Source organism: Hevea brasiliensis, chromosome 9 (genome assembly GCF_030052815.1).
Source record: "Hevea brasiliensis isolate MT/VB/25A 57/8 chromosome 9, ASM3005281v1, whole genome shotgun sequence".
In the NCBI taxonomy this organism is placed as follows: Eukaryota; Viridiplantae; Streptophyta; class Magnoliopsida; order Malpighiales; family Euphorbiaceae; genus Hevea; species Hevea brasiliensis.
In genome coordinates, this window is record NC_079501.1 from 10,927,216 (window position 1) to 10,944,202 (window position 16,987).

The window sequence follows — 16,987 nt, forward strand, 5'->3', positions numbered from 1 at the left end:
TATCGAATTTAAATCATATAAATTTAATAGATATGACCTAAAATTAAGGTTTTTTTTTTAATTATTGACTTATTTTACATTTAATATTAGCTTTATTCTAATGCTGTTTGCTAATGTTAATTTTTTAAATACACAATTGATGATACACCACACTCTATTTTTTTCTCTAACTAAAAATCCTCTGATGTCTCTTTTCGATATTTGTTTATAATTTTTCTATTTTCTTTTCTTCTTCTTTTGTCTTTTCTCTCCCCTTCTCTCTCTATATATAATTTAAAATACTTTATTTTAGTTATTATAAACATATTTTGTATTATTTTATTATATTATAGGTAATATAAAATAGAATCACTTTTTTAATTTTTTAATAAAAAAATTTATTAATAAAAATTTAATTTTACAAGATAAAAATATACATGATATTAACTATTGTTTAAAAAGAATAATTTATAATACTATATGTAAAAGTAATTGATAAAAATAACATCACATTTAATTAATTATTTTATTCTCACAAATTATTTATAGGATAATAATAATAATAATAATAATAATAATAATAATAACAACAAATTTAAAAATTTAATTTTATATTTTGATTTCTCTTTAAGAATTCTAAAATTTTTAACTTTCACCAGATGACATTTTAAGAGAAAAAAATAGTAGTTTTCAAGAATGTTTTTAGCAATAATTATTTAAGATAAGTTTATTCATTATTTTGTTGATTCACATAATTATAATTGTTGATAACTATTATCCTTTACTATTATATAATCTAATTTATTAAATTAAATAACATATTTAATTAATTATTAGTATATTTAAATAAATACTAAATAATTAATTTATAAAACATATAAGTTGTAAAATAATATAAATTCTTAGTATATGTAATTTATTAATAAAATTTCATATATGTATAAGATTAATATAAGTTAATTAACCATTTATTTATAATTTTTTTAATAAATTTTAACATATTTAAGTTTTTTTTTTCTTCTAAGAAAAGTACTCACCATTTTAATGAATCAATTATTGAATATGTTAAACCTTTTATCAAGACTTCCTTTGAACCCTTTTTTCTCTTCTAAAAGAAACAGCCAGAAATGGCAAAATCAATACCATTACTGGCAGAAGAATATAAGCAGAACTGTTAAGGGCATATATGAACCAGAACTGTCCTGTTTATATTTACATACTGGTTTACATAAATAGATTTCTTAAACAAAATATCTGATGAGGGAACCAGAAATACATTTAACTTTTCAAAAACTTGTGGTACATTCAGAAGAAGCACCCTCGGTTAGTTATTTACAAGAAGAAATTAAATAAAAAAAAAAGAGATTCATAATTTGGGGCTAAAAAATGAAAAAACAAATAGGAAACATTTGCCCCAACTGAGCTGCTTCACATCTATGTAGGCAGAAAATTGCCATTGATCATTGCTTCATTTCTGCACAGGCTGTAGCTTTGAAAAGTGCGGGGAAAGCTTCTTCTCCAACTCCAATAAACTGAAATTTCATCTATACAGCTAGTGAAGGAACATCAAATTTGAAAATGCTAGGATGAAATCAACTGACCAAAGGAAAAAGAATCACTTACATCTGATATTTTTGAAGCGCCTCATTTCGTTTGGCCAAGTACAAGTCACTATCCTTAGGTATATTGTTCGAAAGATTGCCTGGCAAATGCATTGCGGGACAAAATACAGCATCAACACGCTATGTCTAATTTAAGATGTATTTTTGAATGCAGATTTATAATCCAACTACAATTTATGTATTCTATGTCTATGTGCATCATTTGAATCAAGTCTGCTCTTACATTTATATCAACAAATTAGAGTCATCCCCTTGCTTATAACGAGATTAAATTAAAACTTGAAAAGGACTTCATGTCATTTTCCCCCCTATTATATGATGGATCAATTTTATGTAATGAAGCCATTTTATGGGATGGATTTTCACTTTTGGAAGCACAGCCTAAAAAAAAAAAAAATCTTCATTTTTCATAAATGCATAAAAAAGATCTAAGAATCTATGACAGGTACATACTCGGAAGAGATGATAGTTCCTTAGTATCCACAATCTTGTGAACTTTTGGAGAGGTTGTTTTGTCAGTCTGCTGCAATCCCTGTTCAAGTCAATAAGCCATATAAACTAGCATGCTCAATACAAATAGAACACAAATACCACGGTCAAATCAATTGATTAAAAAAGAGTCTTAAACTTCATAATATGAACTTGTCGGCCAAAGGCATTTCTTTATTGTGCTCCTTTAAGAAAAATAAAAAAAATATCTTCTTATCTGATATGCTCAACTACCTAAGATGAATGGCTTTTTGTTGAATTTTCAGCTACCGAGTTTTTTCCTTCTCCAACTGAAACAACTTCCCATTTAAATTTTAAATTATCATGTTCAGAAAGTTTTGCCATCAATAATCACTACAAGCCTAGAGTCTAATTACTTTCAAAGTCCAAATTGTCTTGGTAAACTCAGCAGTTAGGACCTCAATTAATTAACTAAATAAATAGGTTATAAAACAAACATTTTACTTGTAGCTATGAGATGGAGGAAGCATCACCAACAGGAAGTTTATGACAGTAGATGTTGGAAGTTGGAACACACTATTCCCATGTTTCAGGCACCAGCTAGGACACTAACAGTTTCCTAAAGTGTGTGTGTGTGTGTGTGTGTGTGAGAGAGAGAGAGAGAGAGAGAGAGAGAGAGAGAGAGAAAGAGAGAGAAAGAGAGCAAAGATGAGAAGTATCTGCTACCTTCTTCCTTTCCCTCCTCTTTAGTATCTTCATATGACACTTCTTAATGTAGTGCATCAAATGGTATCTAGCATGTTTGGAGCATAGCTGTTCTTTGACCTCTGGATTTTCAGTTAACCAGTCAGAAATATCTTTAGACTTGACCACTTCATCTTTATCTAAAGATTCCAACCAGGAATAAACAGGTAGCCATTGATCCGTCCGTTGAAATCGAACATGTGGAAGATCAACCTGAATCATTTTTGTTGCCTGATAAAGGAAAGATGGAAATTAATCTGATTGCATACGGAAACATGGAAATAAAGAGTAAACTTTATTTCACAAAAGCGAAAGCCCATCATTAATTATTAAGGAATTCCACCTTCTCCTTGTTTGATCGCTTTTACAGTAGAGGTAGTTGCGTCGTATACATCCTTAATCAAACAGCCAACAAGTGCAGCAAAGTTAAAAACATTTCCAAAGTTGTTTTCTTGCTCCAACAACAATGTTTTGCAGCAAACTAGCACTAAAATATAAAATTATAGCGCTGTAAGCAGCAACACATCCATTCATATACGTTATTTATTGTATAAACTCCACACTCAAAACTATCATAGGCGTTCCTAAATTGCATGTCAATACAGATAATTTTTCTAATCAAATTCTCAGAAATATAGGCTAACCAGAGTTGCGATTATAGTAAAGATACCTGATTGGGCAACCTCATGTAATTTTGAATTGCAAGGAGGCGATCAATGAGGTCGGCTCGGGGCATGGACTGGAGGTCGGCCGGTAAAGAGCCACGGTTAGAGTCGATCCAAGCCTCGACCTCGGTGGTGCTCACGGCTTTGGCCTCGGGGAATGCGCTGAGCCAAGCTCGGGCCATGGTCTCCCATTCTTGGGATTGATTAGGGTTTTGATCGCTGGGCCTTTGGTCTTCTTTTGTGGTTTGTTCATTTGAGTTCGACATTTCAATTATTTTCCTTTTGCGGCACGCAAAAATAGTCCTTTGGATCAGCGCTGCAGCCGCCGGCGTGAGTTTATGAAATTTTCACTTAAAATATGAAACTACGTCGTTTCTTTATGCTTGGTTCCAACATCAGTGAACTACTGGCTCTTTTTTTTCCTTAAAAGAAAAACGAAAATGAGAAATTAAATTTCTTTTTCCCATGCAAAACTAAATAATCATTGAAATTACTCTTTATATATATAAATAACTTTTTCAGTTTTATTACTTATAAAAACTTATATATTGCTTATTAATTGAAGGTTCATAATCAGAGATTCTCTTCATAATACATGGTAAATTATAGATTATATTTTTTTAGGCTTCATTTTTAAGCTTTTTTCTTTTTAATAAAGTTATTTAATTGAATATTGGCTAAATGGTAAACACAAATCTATCTATCTAAAATAAGCAAAATCTTGTTAAGAGTTTATTATGTGGCATAAATTTTCTAAAATTTGTTATGTAGAATTTTAAGAAAATCCTCTATCTTTTAATGGTATTTACTTAAATATCTTATTTAAATTTACATTAATATTTAATTTTTTTTTTTTTTTCTATCATCTAATCTTTTTTAATTTTTTAATTCTATTTTTATTGTTTTATTCAAGTTTTATTAATATTGATTTTCCAAATTTATTTATATTTCTACTAATTTATAATTTTTTTTGTAGAGATAGTTGAATCCAAAACTAAAAAATTAAGTAGCACCAATTACAAAAAAGAATAATAATAAAAAGACAAATATAACTATTTATAGATATATGTAAAGATGAGTTTGGAATATTAATTTTGCATACATTTCCTTTGATCTTTATTTTTTATTTATCTTTATTATTTACCCATTAATATCATAAAAATTTTATATTTTTAATATTTTATTTATTTATTTATTTTTATACTTGATGTTATATTTTAACTATATATTAATTAATTTATTTTTCGCAGAAAATAAATGAAAAGTGATAAAAATATAATTTTATTGAAAAATTAAAATAAGAAATAAATTTTAAAAAAATTAAAATGAAAGTATTATAATTACGTTTATAAATTAGAATAATTAAAATTATACAAAAATATTAAAAATAATTTTAATAAAAAAGTAAAGTATTAAAATTTTGATTAAATATATAAAAATTAATTTTTATTAAATTTATGCATAACACATTGATAACTTTTCTTATATCATCTATCCATTAAGGTCACTATAATTGCCATGACATCAACTTCACAACTGGTTCTGCTGGTACCTTTTCTCTCGAGAGAGAGTTTTTTTTTTTTTTTTAGCTACTTGTTTATAACTATGAGTAATAAAGGAGTTAGAAATAATTATGCAAATTACAAATTATTTAAAAATGAACACCGACTTCAATTGGATAAATCATCAAATTTGTGGAAGATACTTCAACAAAAATATGACATTTTAACAAATTAATGACATTTTCAGCTAAAATTAAAAAAAATTACCAATAAATTAAGTTGATACCTTCAAAAGAAAAAAAAAAATCTTCAAAAGAGAAACAATATTATGCAAAAATAATTATTTAAATATAACATATATTAAATTTTATATTTTTTATTTAAAATTTTTAGAATAAAAAAATAAATAACACTTTCAAAATGAAAAAACTTGGGCTGTGGGATGAGAGTTTTGAGTCATGGTTGAACAGAGGGGCCTTTATTTTGAGTGAAGAAACCCAGACTCTCTCAAGCCCGAAAGGTGTCTCTGCACCTCCTGCTACTCGTATCTCTCCGCGCTGAAAGTGGTTCTCTATCATTTCTCAGGTCGATTTCCGGTCTGATCTTCGATCAGGTAACAATCACTCTCATTTCACAAAAAATTCCATAATCATCATCTCCTATAGGACCCATATTTGTCGAATCACCGATCACTGATGCCTAAGCGTGCTTCATACTGATTTGCCTTCTTATCCTCCTTACACATTAAATTGTCTTCACTGATTGGGTCGAAAGTTCATGAATTGGCTGGTTTTGGCACATTATATTTCATCTGTGCTTTTGATTTGCCTCTCTCTCCGTGTTCGTTCTTTGTTCCATGGCTTAGTGTCACATGAAGAAGGATGAAGCTAATCATGATTTAGATGGCTTTATTAATCACATCACGTTTCATTATATTTTGCCTTGTTGTTAAAGTTTGTGAGGTATACACTCTTTTTATCAGGCAGTGAAATTCTGGCCCCCCTCCTCTCCTCCCTCCTTTTTCCTCGCACCGGCGGATAAGGCATACGCCTAAACTTCTTGCTTGTTCATGTGATAGCTAATTGGCACATCCAATGACAAATTCTAATATGCTGATACTCTTCCTAGGACAATGAATTTTCTGCAAAGGTATACTACCCACAACGTGGTGACAGAACAAGTTCCTGTACACGAACCTTCTGCAGACACGCGTTATGCATCGAAGCCGTCAGCAACTCTGGAGGGTCTTATAGCTGAAGATCCATTTCCCCAATCTCCTACAGCTGAAGGTGGTGATGGAGAGGCTCAGGGAATTGGTGATGAAAATGGCACCGTTGGTGGTGTGAGCTCAAAAAACTGCTCTCTTGTTGTGGAAAACCACTCAGATGTTTCTGAAGAAGAAGGATGGATTGCTATTCCACATGGTACTCCTGACCATTTTAGTTAGTTTGTCTATATTGATTCATTCAATAGTGTGTATGAATGCATGCACAGTCATCTTATTGCTTTGATGAGTATTTTTAGCATTGGAAGATTTTTTATCCGCCCTTATATTCTGGTTATAGTATGACTATCTTAAATTGGACCTTTATCTTGGTTTTATGTTGTAGTTCAACCATACTATGTTTAGCATCTTTGCTCTGCTTTACATTGGAAAGATCAATGCCTAATTCTTGTGCTAAATCCAAGTATCTTTATTAGGTCAATGCCTTTGGTAAATTTCCTTATTATTATGTGCACAAAGCATGGATAACTGAAGTAAGAGGTCGTTGAGGGGGATCTGAAGTATGCCCCTAGTGCTATTAGGGGTACAGATGTGATATTTATGGCAGATAACTCTCGTCTTACTTGCAAAAATGCTTATAAAGAGTTGAAATTGCTAGGATGCCAAAATTTTGAATGTTATTTCTGCTTAATAGGATAGGTGGACATGTTGGGTGGGGTTTCCTGGATTATGCGTTAGGTCCTTGGTGAACCTCACTGTTATCTGAAAATGGGATCCTGATCTGAAGTATTCGGATGAGTTAGGCTGTGAAGTCCTCTTTCTTTTGTCCATTTTTATCAGTGTTGATTTACATGATAAGATTGTTCCTAAACTGGAAACCTTGTTTCTATTAGTAGTTTTTGGTTGGTTTATCTTGGAAAGTGTTTTTGGCTCTGACATCAATACAGAACATAGTATGAGCGCTGACATCAATACAGAACATAGTGTGACTATCTTAAATTGAACCTTCATCTTGGTTTTATGTTGTAGTTCAACCATACTATGTTCAGCATCTTTGCTCTGCTTTACATTGGAAAGATCAATGCCTAATTCTTGTACTAAATCTAAGTATCTTTATTAGGTCAATGCTTTTGATAAATTTCCTTATTATTATGTGCACAAAGCATGGATAACTGAAGTAAGAGGTCATTGAGGGTACCTGAAGTATGCCCCTAGTGCTACCGATGTGATATTTATGGCAGATAACTCTCGTCTTACGTGCAAAAATGCTTATAAAGAGTTGAGATTGCTAGGATGCCAAAATTTTGAATGTTATTTCTGCTTAATAGGATTGGTGGACATGTTGGTGGGGTTTCCTGGATTATGTGCTAGGTCCTTGGTGAACCTCACTGTTATGTTAAAATGGGATCCTGATCTGAAGTATTCGGATGAGTTAGGCTGTGAAGTCCTGTTTCTCTTGTCCTTTTTTATCAGTGTTGATTTACATGATAAGATTGTTCCTAACTTTAAACCTTGTTTCTATTAGTAGTTTTTGGTTGGTTTATCTTGGAAAGTGTTTTTGGCTCTGACATCAATACGGAAAATAGTGTCTTTGGAAGAATATCTGTGAATTCTTAAGCTTCAGTATTCTGCTAACTGTTTGGGATTTTGATTTAGTCTAAGTCTTCTGCCAGGCAGTTTGTTGACTTTTGATTACTGGTCCTATGAACCGTTTAGGAGGGGAATGTTTTTGAAGAAGCTGAGGATGAGTAGTGTGTGATCCAGACTAGCTAATGGAATCTTTCCAAATTCAGCCCTTATTCAAAGTGATTTTCAAAACTCCATGAAGGTTGTGACTCTATAATATGCAACTCATCAAGGATAACAATTTATGAAAATAGATATGATGTAAATTACATAAGCAAATAAAGACGTTTGCTGTATGTTCTGTGCTGTGTCCTGTTGTCCAACTAGTTTTTTTGTTTACAAGCAAAGTTTCAAATAGTAGCCATATTGATTGAATTGTCACAAATTTTGAGGCTGGCAATACAGTGATGTGATTTTTAACAAATTGTTTACTTCCATTCACTGATCACTGTGGCAATTTTTAATCAAACACTGAAGTTTTGTGAGAACTAGGGACAATTCTGGCTTGGCTGGCATCTGGATGGAGTGCAGTTTAGGTTGGTTGATGTTGCAATTGCTATTGGTGACCTCTTCTTTGTTTTATGAAAAGGCGTAAATTAAATGATCTATGACATGCACCTGTGTTATGAGAATATTAAATACAATGTCAATGGGATAGTTTTCACTCTATTTTTTTTTTTTCTGACATGGTTGGAGTTGGAGACATAAATTTATGATTCATATTTCTTTTTTCAATTACGAAATAGTTACACAATCAAACATGAATGATTGTGTTATCTAAAAAAAAATTGAATGCTTGTGATCAATAATTTCAAGAGTTATATTTACCCCTCCCATATCTTGATCGAAGTTCCTCTTTTACTCTCCCAACTCATTTGTGAAAGTTGTTCTTTTAACTTCTTTCTAAAATGTATTAGTACTCTTCATGTTATTTATTCTATTCCTAAGTTTTGCTTTGTACTTCATCCAGAAATTAGTTTCACCAAGATTTTTGTTTTTGTGGTCCTGATGCTTTATCAGAAAATTTTTATATGGTTGATAACTTTATTTTGGTTTTTTATGCTTGATATGCTTTTGCAGGACAGCTTCCTGATGGTTGGAATAATGCTCCAGATATACATTCATTACGCTCTCTGGATCGGTCATTTGTCTTTCCTGGTGCCTATCTTATAGTCTCTTGGTTCTTCCAGTTCTTGACATGCATCAGTATTTACATGCTGGAGATGTGTGTTAATTGTATGATACCTGAATTCTATTTCCATTCCAGGCGAGCAAGTTCACATCCTGGCATGTTTGTCAGCATACAAGCAGGATACAGAGATTATTACTCCATTTAAAGTTGCTGCAGTAATGTCTAAAAATGGCACTGGACAAAACCCTGAAAATCAAAATGAGAATATGAAAGAAGGAACAGTTTTGGTGTATGGAGAAGCGGAAGTGAGTACTGATGACCAAGCAATAGACCAAAATGGGAATGGGCCATCAGAAAAGGGGATTGATCCAAAAAAGGGTATCTCCGCCAGTGAATCCATTCTCAGAATGGAAGATCACAAAAGACAAACTGAAGCGTTATTACAAAGATTTAAGAACTCTCACTTTTTTGTTAGGATTGCAGAGTCAGGAGAGCCACTGTGGTCAAAAAAAGGTGCTCCTGATTCAAACTCTTCTGAAATGGATGATCAGAACTCCAGTCAAGATGAAACGAAAAAAACTGCAAATAACATGTCTCGACTTGGTGCTATTATTGATAGAGGAGATTCTGATGCCCACGCCTCTGGTGGAGCAGCAAGAAATTCTGTTAACTGCTTCTCTCTCTCTAATGGAGACATAGTGGTATGTGTCTGAGACCTCTATGTTCTTCACAATTTGCTTTTTCATCTGGAGACATAATACTCTTGCTCTGAAAACTACTCCCTACATTTTGGAAGTTCCAGTTTCTGTCTTACACTCGAAACACACACTTTTAGTGTTGGAGCTGCATTTTGTGCTTGATATCTCTGCCTGATATGTTGGTTATGGTCACTGATCATCATAAAAGCCCTTTATTGTTTTCAAAATAGATGATTTATAAATTGAGCCATGTAATCCTTGTTTCTGATTTTTGAAGTAGTTCCCGTCATTTTGTTTCGTTTTGTTTTGAGTGAACTCAGTAAAAGTCTGGTTACGCCTATTGTTGGCTTAGGCTTGTATTATTTTTCTTAAAAGTACTGCATTTTGCAAACACAACTCAAAATTATGGTATTCAATCTTTGTCCCTTAGATGCATAGGAAGACTTCTGTAGCCAAATAACATCCAAGGATGATTGGAAGGCTTTGTTGCATGTGTGTATACAGAGGAGGATGCCTTGTGGCCTTATCTTTTCAATTGTAATTACACTCTCTTCCTATTTTTCTTGCTGTTTTAGAATCTTTTTACAGTGGATAGACTAGAAGATTCCTTCTGCAGTCACTATTTAGAATTGAGTTTCATGAATGGTTTGTGTCTTTTGCATCTTTTCCTAAGAAGCTAAGCTTCAATCTAGATTTGTTTATTGAATTTATGTCTGAATTTTTTGCATCTTTGATACAAGAAAATGGAGACAAGTTCTGAAGTATTTAGGAAAAATTTTAAAGTAAAATTCAATCTTTTATGACTTCATAATTGTTTTGCATGCAAACACACTTTTCTCCAGACTATCCATTTATATCCAGATTGACTTGCAACATTTAATGGTTTATTAGCTTCTTGATGGGCATCCACAAATTATGGAATGACAATGTAAATATTTGTTGCATTTGTGAAGAAATCTGTAATGTATTGTATAATGTAGTGTTCCCATTTGATAATGTATAGAAGGATGTAGAGGTGTTTATTGGCCTGGGATCCTACTGGACTGACCCATCAAAAACCCCAGGCTTGGATAGAGGGGTTTGGTCCCTGGGTCTGGCCCTGCCTGATTTAGGCTTGCCTTCTAGGTTGGCCAGGCCTGAAATTATCTTTGTTCATTTTAACTAATTGGTCAGGCTACCGATTATCATTCTATTTCTTTGTTTGGAAGGATGCAGGTACTTTTACAAGTTAATATTGGTGTTAATTTTATGAGAGATCCTGTTATTGAGATTCTTCAATTTGAGAAAAATCATGAGAGACAGCTGTCTGTTGAGAACCAGGACAACTTTAATGGCATGAATTATGACCCTTATGGTGAATTGTTAAAATGGTTGCTTCCTTTGGATAACACTCTTCCTCCTCCAGCTCGTTCTTTATCTCCTCCTCATTTAGGTTCTGGTTCAGGAATTGGCAGGGCTTCTCAAAAGTCTAACCCTTCTGGTTCTCAGCTCTTATCTCATTTTAGAAGTTACTCCATGTCATCATTGCCTCAAAATACTGCACCATCTCCTCAACCTGTTAAAGTCCAAAGTTCTACACCCAGCTTTGACCTTGGAGACTTGAGCCAGTTCTCATCTCAGAAGTTATGGAAAAATCAAAAAACAGGGGGTGAAGGTCTTTTATCTTTCCGAGGTGTATCGTTAGAGCGAGAAAGATTTTCTGTTCGTTGTGGGTTGGAAGGAATCTACAGTCCAGGAAGGAGGTGGTCAAGGAAACTTGAAATAATTCAACCTGTGGAAATCCATTCTTTTGCTGCTGATTGCAATACAGATGATCTTCTCTGTGTCCAGATAAAGGTTTGCATTTAGATTATCTACTTCATCAATTTATGTGACATATGTACTCGGTACTCTCTTACCCCTCTGAAAATCATATGATATATCTGATTCATCTATTTAGATGCTCATTGGAATCTTATTAGTTTTTACCAATTCCTAATTAATGTATCAATTTGCTTTGCAGAATGTTTCTCCAAGAAGTAATCCCGATATTGTGGTATACATAGATGCTATAACAATTGTTTTTGAGGAGGCTTCAAAGACTGGATCACCTTCATCATTACCAATTGCATGCATTGAGACTGGAAATAACCACTGTTTACCAAATCTAGCTCTCAGGTTGTTGTCCCCTCTAGGTATCTTAATGTTCTCTTATTTATTAGTTGTTTAACTGCATTACGCCCTGGTTAATTTAGTTGTCCCATATTTTGGTGATTTATGCCTTATGTTTGTTAATATTTTGCACATGAGTGGTATATTGCTTGTTCAGGTACTCCTAACACACCTAGTTAGACTAAGGTTAAAAAGAGGACTTTTTGGTATATAAATTTTCTTTAGTGGGAGCAATCCCTTTGTTACATTCAAGAGAACTAAGTAAGAAAATTCTTGATGTTTGTGTGCAGTTTACATTTGTAATGAAGCTTTGATTGTGATGCCATTGTCATCCATCTAGGATTGTGTGGAAACCTCTCCTTATACTGCTAATAGGTGTGTTGCATATTGATTAGTTGCCAGTTCTCGGCTTAATTTTTTAGAGAGGAAAACACAGAAGATAGGGAATAGAATCACTATACTGAATCCTTTATCCTATAAATTAAATGACCTTGGATAGTGATAGGTTAATATTTGTTGAATATTGCTTGTGTCTGATGATTTTGATGAGATCCAGTCTACATTGTGCGAAGGTTTTGACAGCTCATTCATCTAGAAATCCCCTTTATGCTCTTCTGCTTTTCATTATGTCTGGCAAGACGAATAGTATATATGTTAAAGAAAACCTACAAAATATGCTTTATACCACCTGTGTTTTTATGTGGAGAAGAAAAATAAAAGGAGCAAAAGCAGAAGATAGAGGATATATGGAATGGTTGAGTGGAATGGAGGAATGAATTTTATTTTGTTGTACTTGTTATTTACAAAAATGACGTGTTTCAGATTGTGTGATCCTATGTGTTGTATCTACATTAGATTTGTCTCCATACTACTAAAATTGTTCGTAGATGCATAGATTTATAGCTAAAGAAAGCGTTAACTATACTGGTTTTATTAAAAAAAAAACTGTAATTGCTGTTATTAAAAGAATATATATATATATATATATATATATATATATATATATATATATATATATAAAGTTGCTGGTATCTTGTGGTTCTTTGTGAATGGAAAGAGTCTCTATTTAGTTTTAGGATTGGTGAGAAAGTAACATCTGTTGCAAACTTATTGTGAGTTTCTGTGTGGCAGGAGGGGTGAAGAGCACTCTTTTATTCTTAAACCAGCATGTACTATGCAGAAGAATCTTAAAGTTCATGGTGAAAGAATTTCCCTGTCATCAAGTTCTCGTATTGCATCAAATAACATTGAAGGAAGGAGGAGTGTTTCAAATACTGATCAGTATGCAATTATGGTGTCTTGTCGATGCAACTACACTGGTAAGCATCCTGTTCTTGGTTTAGTTTATCACCTATAATATTTTCTACTTTTTCCTATTCTAAATTTTCTTGTTTCATTGTTTGCGTTGAATGAAGAATCAAGGTTATTTTTCAAGCAGTCAACTAGTTGGCAACCACGTATCTCAAGGGATCTTATGATATCTGTTGCATCAGAAATGTCGGGTCAATCTTCTGGACCTAACGAAAGAGCCTTTCAGCTTCCAGTTCAGGTTTATCTTATTCTGTGTTTTAATTTCTGTTATTTATCATTTATATTAGTTTTGTTTTGAGATATTTAATTTTTGCTTTGTTGAAATTGCCAGGTCTTAACCCTTCAGGCATCAAATTTGACATCTGAAGATCTAACCATGACAGTTCTTGCTCCTGCTTCATTTACTTCTCCTCCTTCAGTGGGGTCCTTGAGTTCACCAAGAGCACCAATTGGTCCATTTGTTAGTTTGGCTGAGTCTACAGGTAGAATAAATGGGGAGAGACATGGCGCTGCAATGCAGAGGCTGAGCTCTGTGCCTTCATCAGGGAATCCAAAACAGAGTGGCAGTGTCGGAGTTCACTTTGTTTCTTTTAATGGGCAATCTTCTCCTATAGCTGATGTCATTCCCAGTAATGGTTTGGGTTGCACACACCTGTGGCTCCAGAGTAGAGTTCCGTTAGGGTAATGCAACACTCCCTTTTTCTGTTCTTTTCCTTTTCAGATTCTGTTTAGACAGCAAATTACAACGTGTGGTTGCATCAGATGTGTTCCTGCTCGGTCGACAGCTACCATCAAGCTTGAGCTACTTCCATTGACTGATGGCATAATTACACTGGACACTTTACAGATTGATGTTAAGGAGAAAGGTATTATCTTTACAGAATCCATCATCTGATTTCTTAATTTGAAATTTGAATAACTATATTTTGATTATAAACTAGGTTTGTTCTTCTTTTAAGATAGAGGCCAAGCCTTTTTCATTAATTATTATGAACTCTCTTTTATTCATTTTTTGTTAATGCCCTTTCCGATAATCACAGGCATAGTTAAATATCTCATAAAAACAATACTTTTGTATAGTGGGATATTTCATCCAAAAAGGCTTTGTTTTGCTCCAAGTGGTGGCTAAATGTTTCTTCTGTGTTCTGATTCAAATTTTATTATATTTAGACTACATGCACCAAGTGGTAGCTAAACTCTGAAGTTGTTGCATTTAGCCCATCAACTCACCATAGTTTTTGTCCTTGTGGTGGTCCAGTGAGGAAAACTAGATCTAGAGATTTTGTTAATATAATTTTTAATTTTGAAATTAAGATCTTTAATTCAAATTTCTAGTACTATTTCTACAATGAAGCTTATGTTCCTATTATTTAAGAACTCTATTGTTATTAGGAACATTTAATAACTTTTTGCAGGTGTATAATTACCTAATTAGTATTGGTTTAGTATTTTCTTGTTTTGGGATTCATAATCCTAGTAGTAATAGGGTTACTTATTAGTTTACAAATACCTATGTAATTTAGATATTTTTCTTCTCTCTCTCTCTCTCTCTCTCTCTCTCTCTCTCTGGTTTATTTGGTGCTGACTAAAACTCAAACTCGAGATCTTATAGCTTTGAAGACGACTCCAACACCATTGAGCTAAAGCTCATTGGTATATAGGTATTCTTTTAGAGCTTTGTTAATTGTTATTTGAGAATTGGGAAATTTAATAATTTTTAGAGTATTGTTTCTTTTTTGTCGAGTGTTTTATTTGTGTGGTTCTACATCAATTTAGTATCAAAGTAGTTTCAGTGAGATTTCTAGATCTCTTCCTCAACCACTTGTATTTTCACGATCTAACGTTGCTTTGTTGGTTTTTCTTTTCAATAAAAATAGCATGGATCATCATTGCCATCCTGCTTTAACCCTGATGCAATACATGATTTTAGACAATGATACGGAAGAAATGTGCATTTTGTGTTCATGATTAGATAATTAGTTAATATTGGTGCCAAGGTACATTGCTATCTTGTTTGTTGCAAGTATTTTGAGTATTACCATGATTCTTCATGGATGGCTATTGCACACAAATATGCACTAACATCCAATAGTCAGCAGTCTTCAGCCTGAAGGTTGTAATGTTGGAAGTTTTTGGTTGGCCATATTACTTTAATGGCCTTAGCAAGCAAATGTGTTAGTGGGGTAACTATCTTTTGTTTGTGCTGTTCTGGCTATTAACATATTTATCCAAAGAAGTTCTGAACCCCTAAGATATAGTGCAAGCTCACACCATTGATGCATGTTTTCTAATAACTCAAAAGACCAGTTAAACAGCTTGAGCTGTTATGGGTAACTATTTTCTGGTTGTACAGGTCTGACCTATATTCCTGAGCACTCACTGAAGATAAATGCAACTTCAAGCATTTCCACAGGGATTGTTTAGGATGGATCAATTATACTTTCTGTTTCTTACCAAATTTAATCTTCAACCATGGAAAGCGATTCGAAGGGCTGTCTTGACTTGTATCACCTAGTTATTTTGTGTTCCTTGATTTTAAGAAAGTTATACCCTCACCTCATGTATTGTGAATCATGACCTGGAGACACAATGGCTGTCATATACCCTCGTAATGGGAGAGAAATATACCCTTTGGAGATGGATTGAACCGTGTGAATTGTTCTGATTTAATACTTCAATGACAGCACGGAATTCATTCTTGCTCGTGTATTCTATTCTATTCACTAATCTGTACACCCCATTTTTTTACGGTAACGTTATAGATGCGGGGTCCATAATTATCTGGTTTAAGACCTCTTTGTTGTATTTTATCTTTTCATGCGTATTCCAGGAAACACAAGCTGCTGATGTAATGACTAATTGAAACTGTGGTTGGCATGGAAATGAAAATGTTCCGGGTGAGGAATGTAAAGCCTATTTTTTAAATCGAAAATTTTGTACTTCTAATGATATGAAAGCTGTTTTGATGGCTGGAAGTCGTTCCTATCCAAGACTTCTCTAATTATTTTTAAACGGTAATTTTCATCGTTTTTAACTGGTGATACATTTCTATATGGTCTACGGTTAGCCCAAATGTTTGTTAGTGTGAATTTGGATTTGAATTATAGACTAAAGCCCCAGTCTATCGGTGATTTAAAATAAAAAGAACAGCTGATTAAAACATCATAAATTTACAGCAGTTGCATATATATTTCATTAGAATGTTTAAGGAATTAAATGCAATGAGGCACGCATGATAGCAAGTGCCGACTGATCTTGCTGTTGCACGTTGATATTTGATACTCAAAAATCAATTATGATTCCTCAAGCTAGCAAACCACCTCTTTTTGAACCATCAAAATTATGCTATTTCCTTTTTTTTATATTTTATTGAAAATTTTTCTATCTTTAAATTAAAAAAAAAAAATTGTCTTGGAATTCACTGAACATATGTGGACCGTAATTTTGTAGAAACTAATTGTAATAGTAAGACAAATCCGTCCTCTTCCCCCATCAGAGTAAGAGCTGAATGATTAAGCAAAACAAAACTCCAACACTTGTTAACGTCACAATCAGTGCTGCCGGTTTTCTTTGACACTTAGTGCTAGCACACGTAGCACTTTTTCTTGTTGTATCGCACAACACTTCACTTCAATTTATTATCACCATTCCTTTATTAGAGTCTTAATTCTGCATTTGTAGTCTTAAACAAAATTATGATTTTTTTAAATTATTTTTATTCCTTTAATTAGTAATAAAATTAAATATTATTTCGCTCACATTTCATGATGTATCATGTAACTTTATTACATTTGAAAAATTCTTTAAAAATAAGCTTTCATACCAAATTCTAAAAAGTCATGAAAAGGTTTCCTCTATTCATTGTCGTAAAATAAAATATTT

General features: G+C 32.9%; 2 protein-coding genes across 7 annotated transcripts; one reads left to right on the forward strand and one right to left on the reverse strand.

The window, feature by feature from the left end:
- Positions 1-1,166: 1,166 nt before the first annotated feature.
- On the reverse strand, positions 1,167-3,781 carry LOC110668457 (uncharacterized). 2 transcript variants are annotated; one of them, XM_021829690.2, is made up of 5 exons: positions 3,466-3,781; positions 2,778-3,026; positions 2,055-2,133; positions 1,603-1,681; positions 1,167-1,523 (listed from the first exon to the last, which is right to left on the reverse strand). In XM_021829690.2, the coding sequence occupies exons 1-5, from the start codon at positions 3,724-3,726 to the stop codon at positions 1,520-1,522; spliced, it is 672 nt and encodes a 223-aa protein (XP_021685382.2). In that variant the 5' UTR covers positions 3,727-3,781; the 3' UTR covers positions 1,167-1,519. The 2 variants fall into 2 exon arrangements, with proteins under 2 accessions (XP_021685382.2, XP_021685378.2); XM_021829686.2 differs by having other exon boundaries at positions 1,167-1,511; positions 3,466-3,779.
- Positions 3,782-5,408: 1,627 nt separating this feature from the next.
- Positions 5,409-15,895, forward strand: LOC110668471 (uncharacterized). Of its 5 annotated transcripts, XM_021829713.2 has the most exons (12): positions 5,409-5,575; positions 5,945-6,004; positions 6,091-6,386; positions 8,894-8,971; positions 9,081-9,646; positions 10,859-11,479; positions 11,646-11,800; positions 12,926-13,113; positions 13,210-13,343; positions 13,437-13,786; positions 13,868-13,971; positions 15,459-15,895. In XM_021829713.2, exons 3-12 carry the CDS (start codon positions 6,095-6,097, stop codon positions 15,527-15,529), a joined length of 2,559 nt encoding a protein of 852 aa, XP_021685405.2. In that variant the 5' UTR covers positions 5,409-5,575; positions 5,945-6,004; positions 6,091-6,094; the 3' UTR covers positions 15,530-15,895. The 5 variants fall into 5 exon arrangements, with proteins under 5 accessions (XP_021685405.2, XP_021685404.2, XP_021685406.2 ...); XM_021829712.2 differs by having other exon boundaries at positions 5,945-6,386; XM_021829714.2 differs by lacking the exon at positions 5,945-6,004.
- Positions 15,896-16,987: the final 1,092 nt, after the last annotated feature.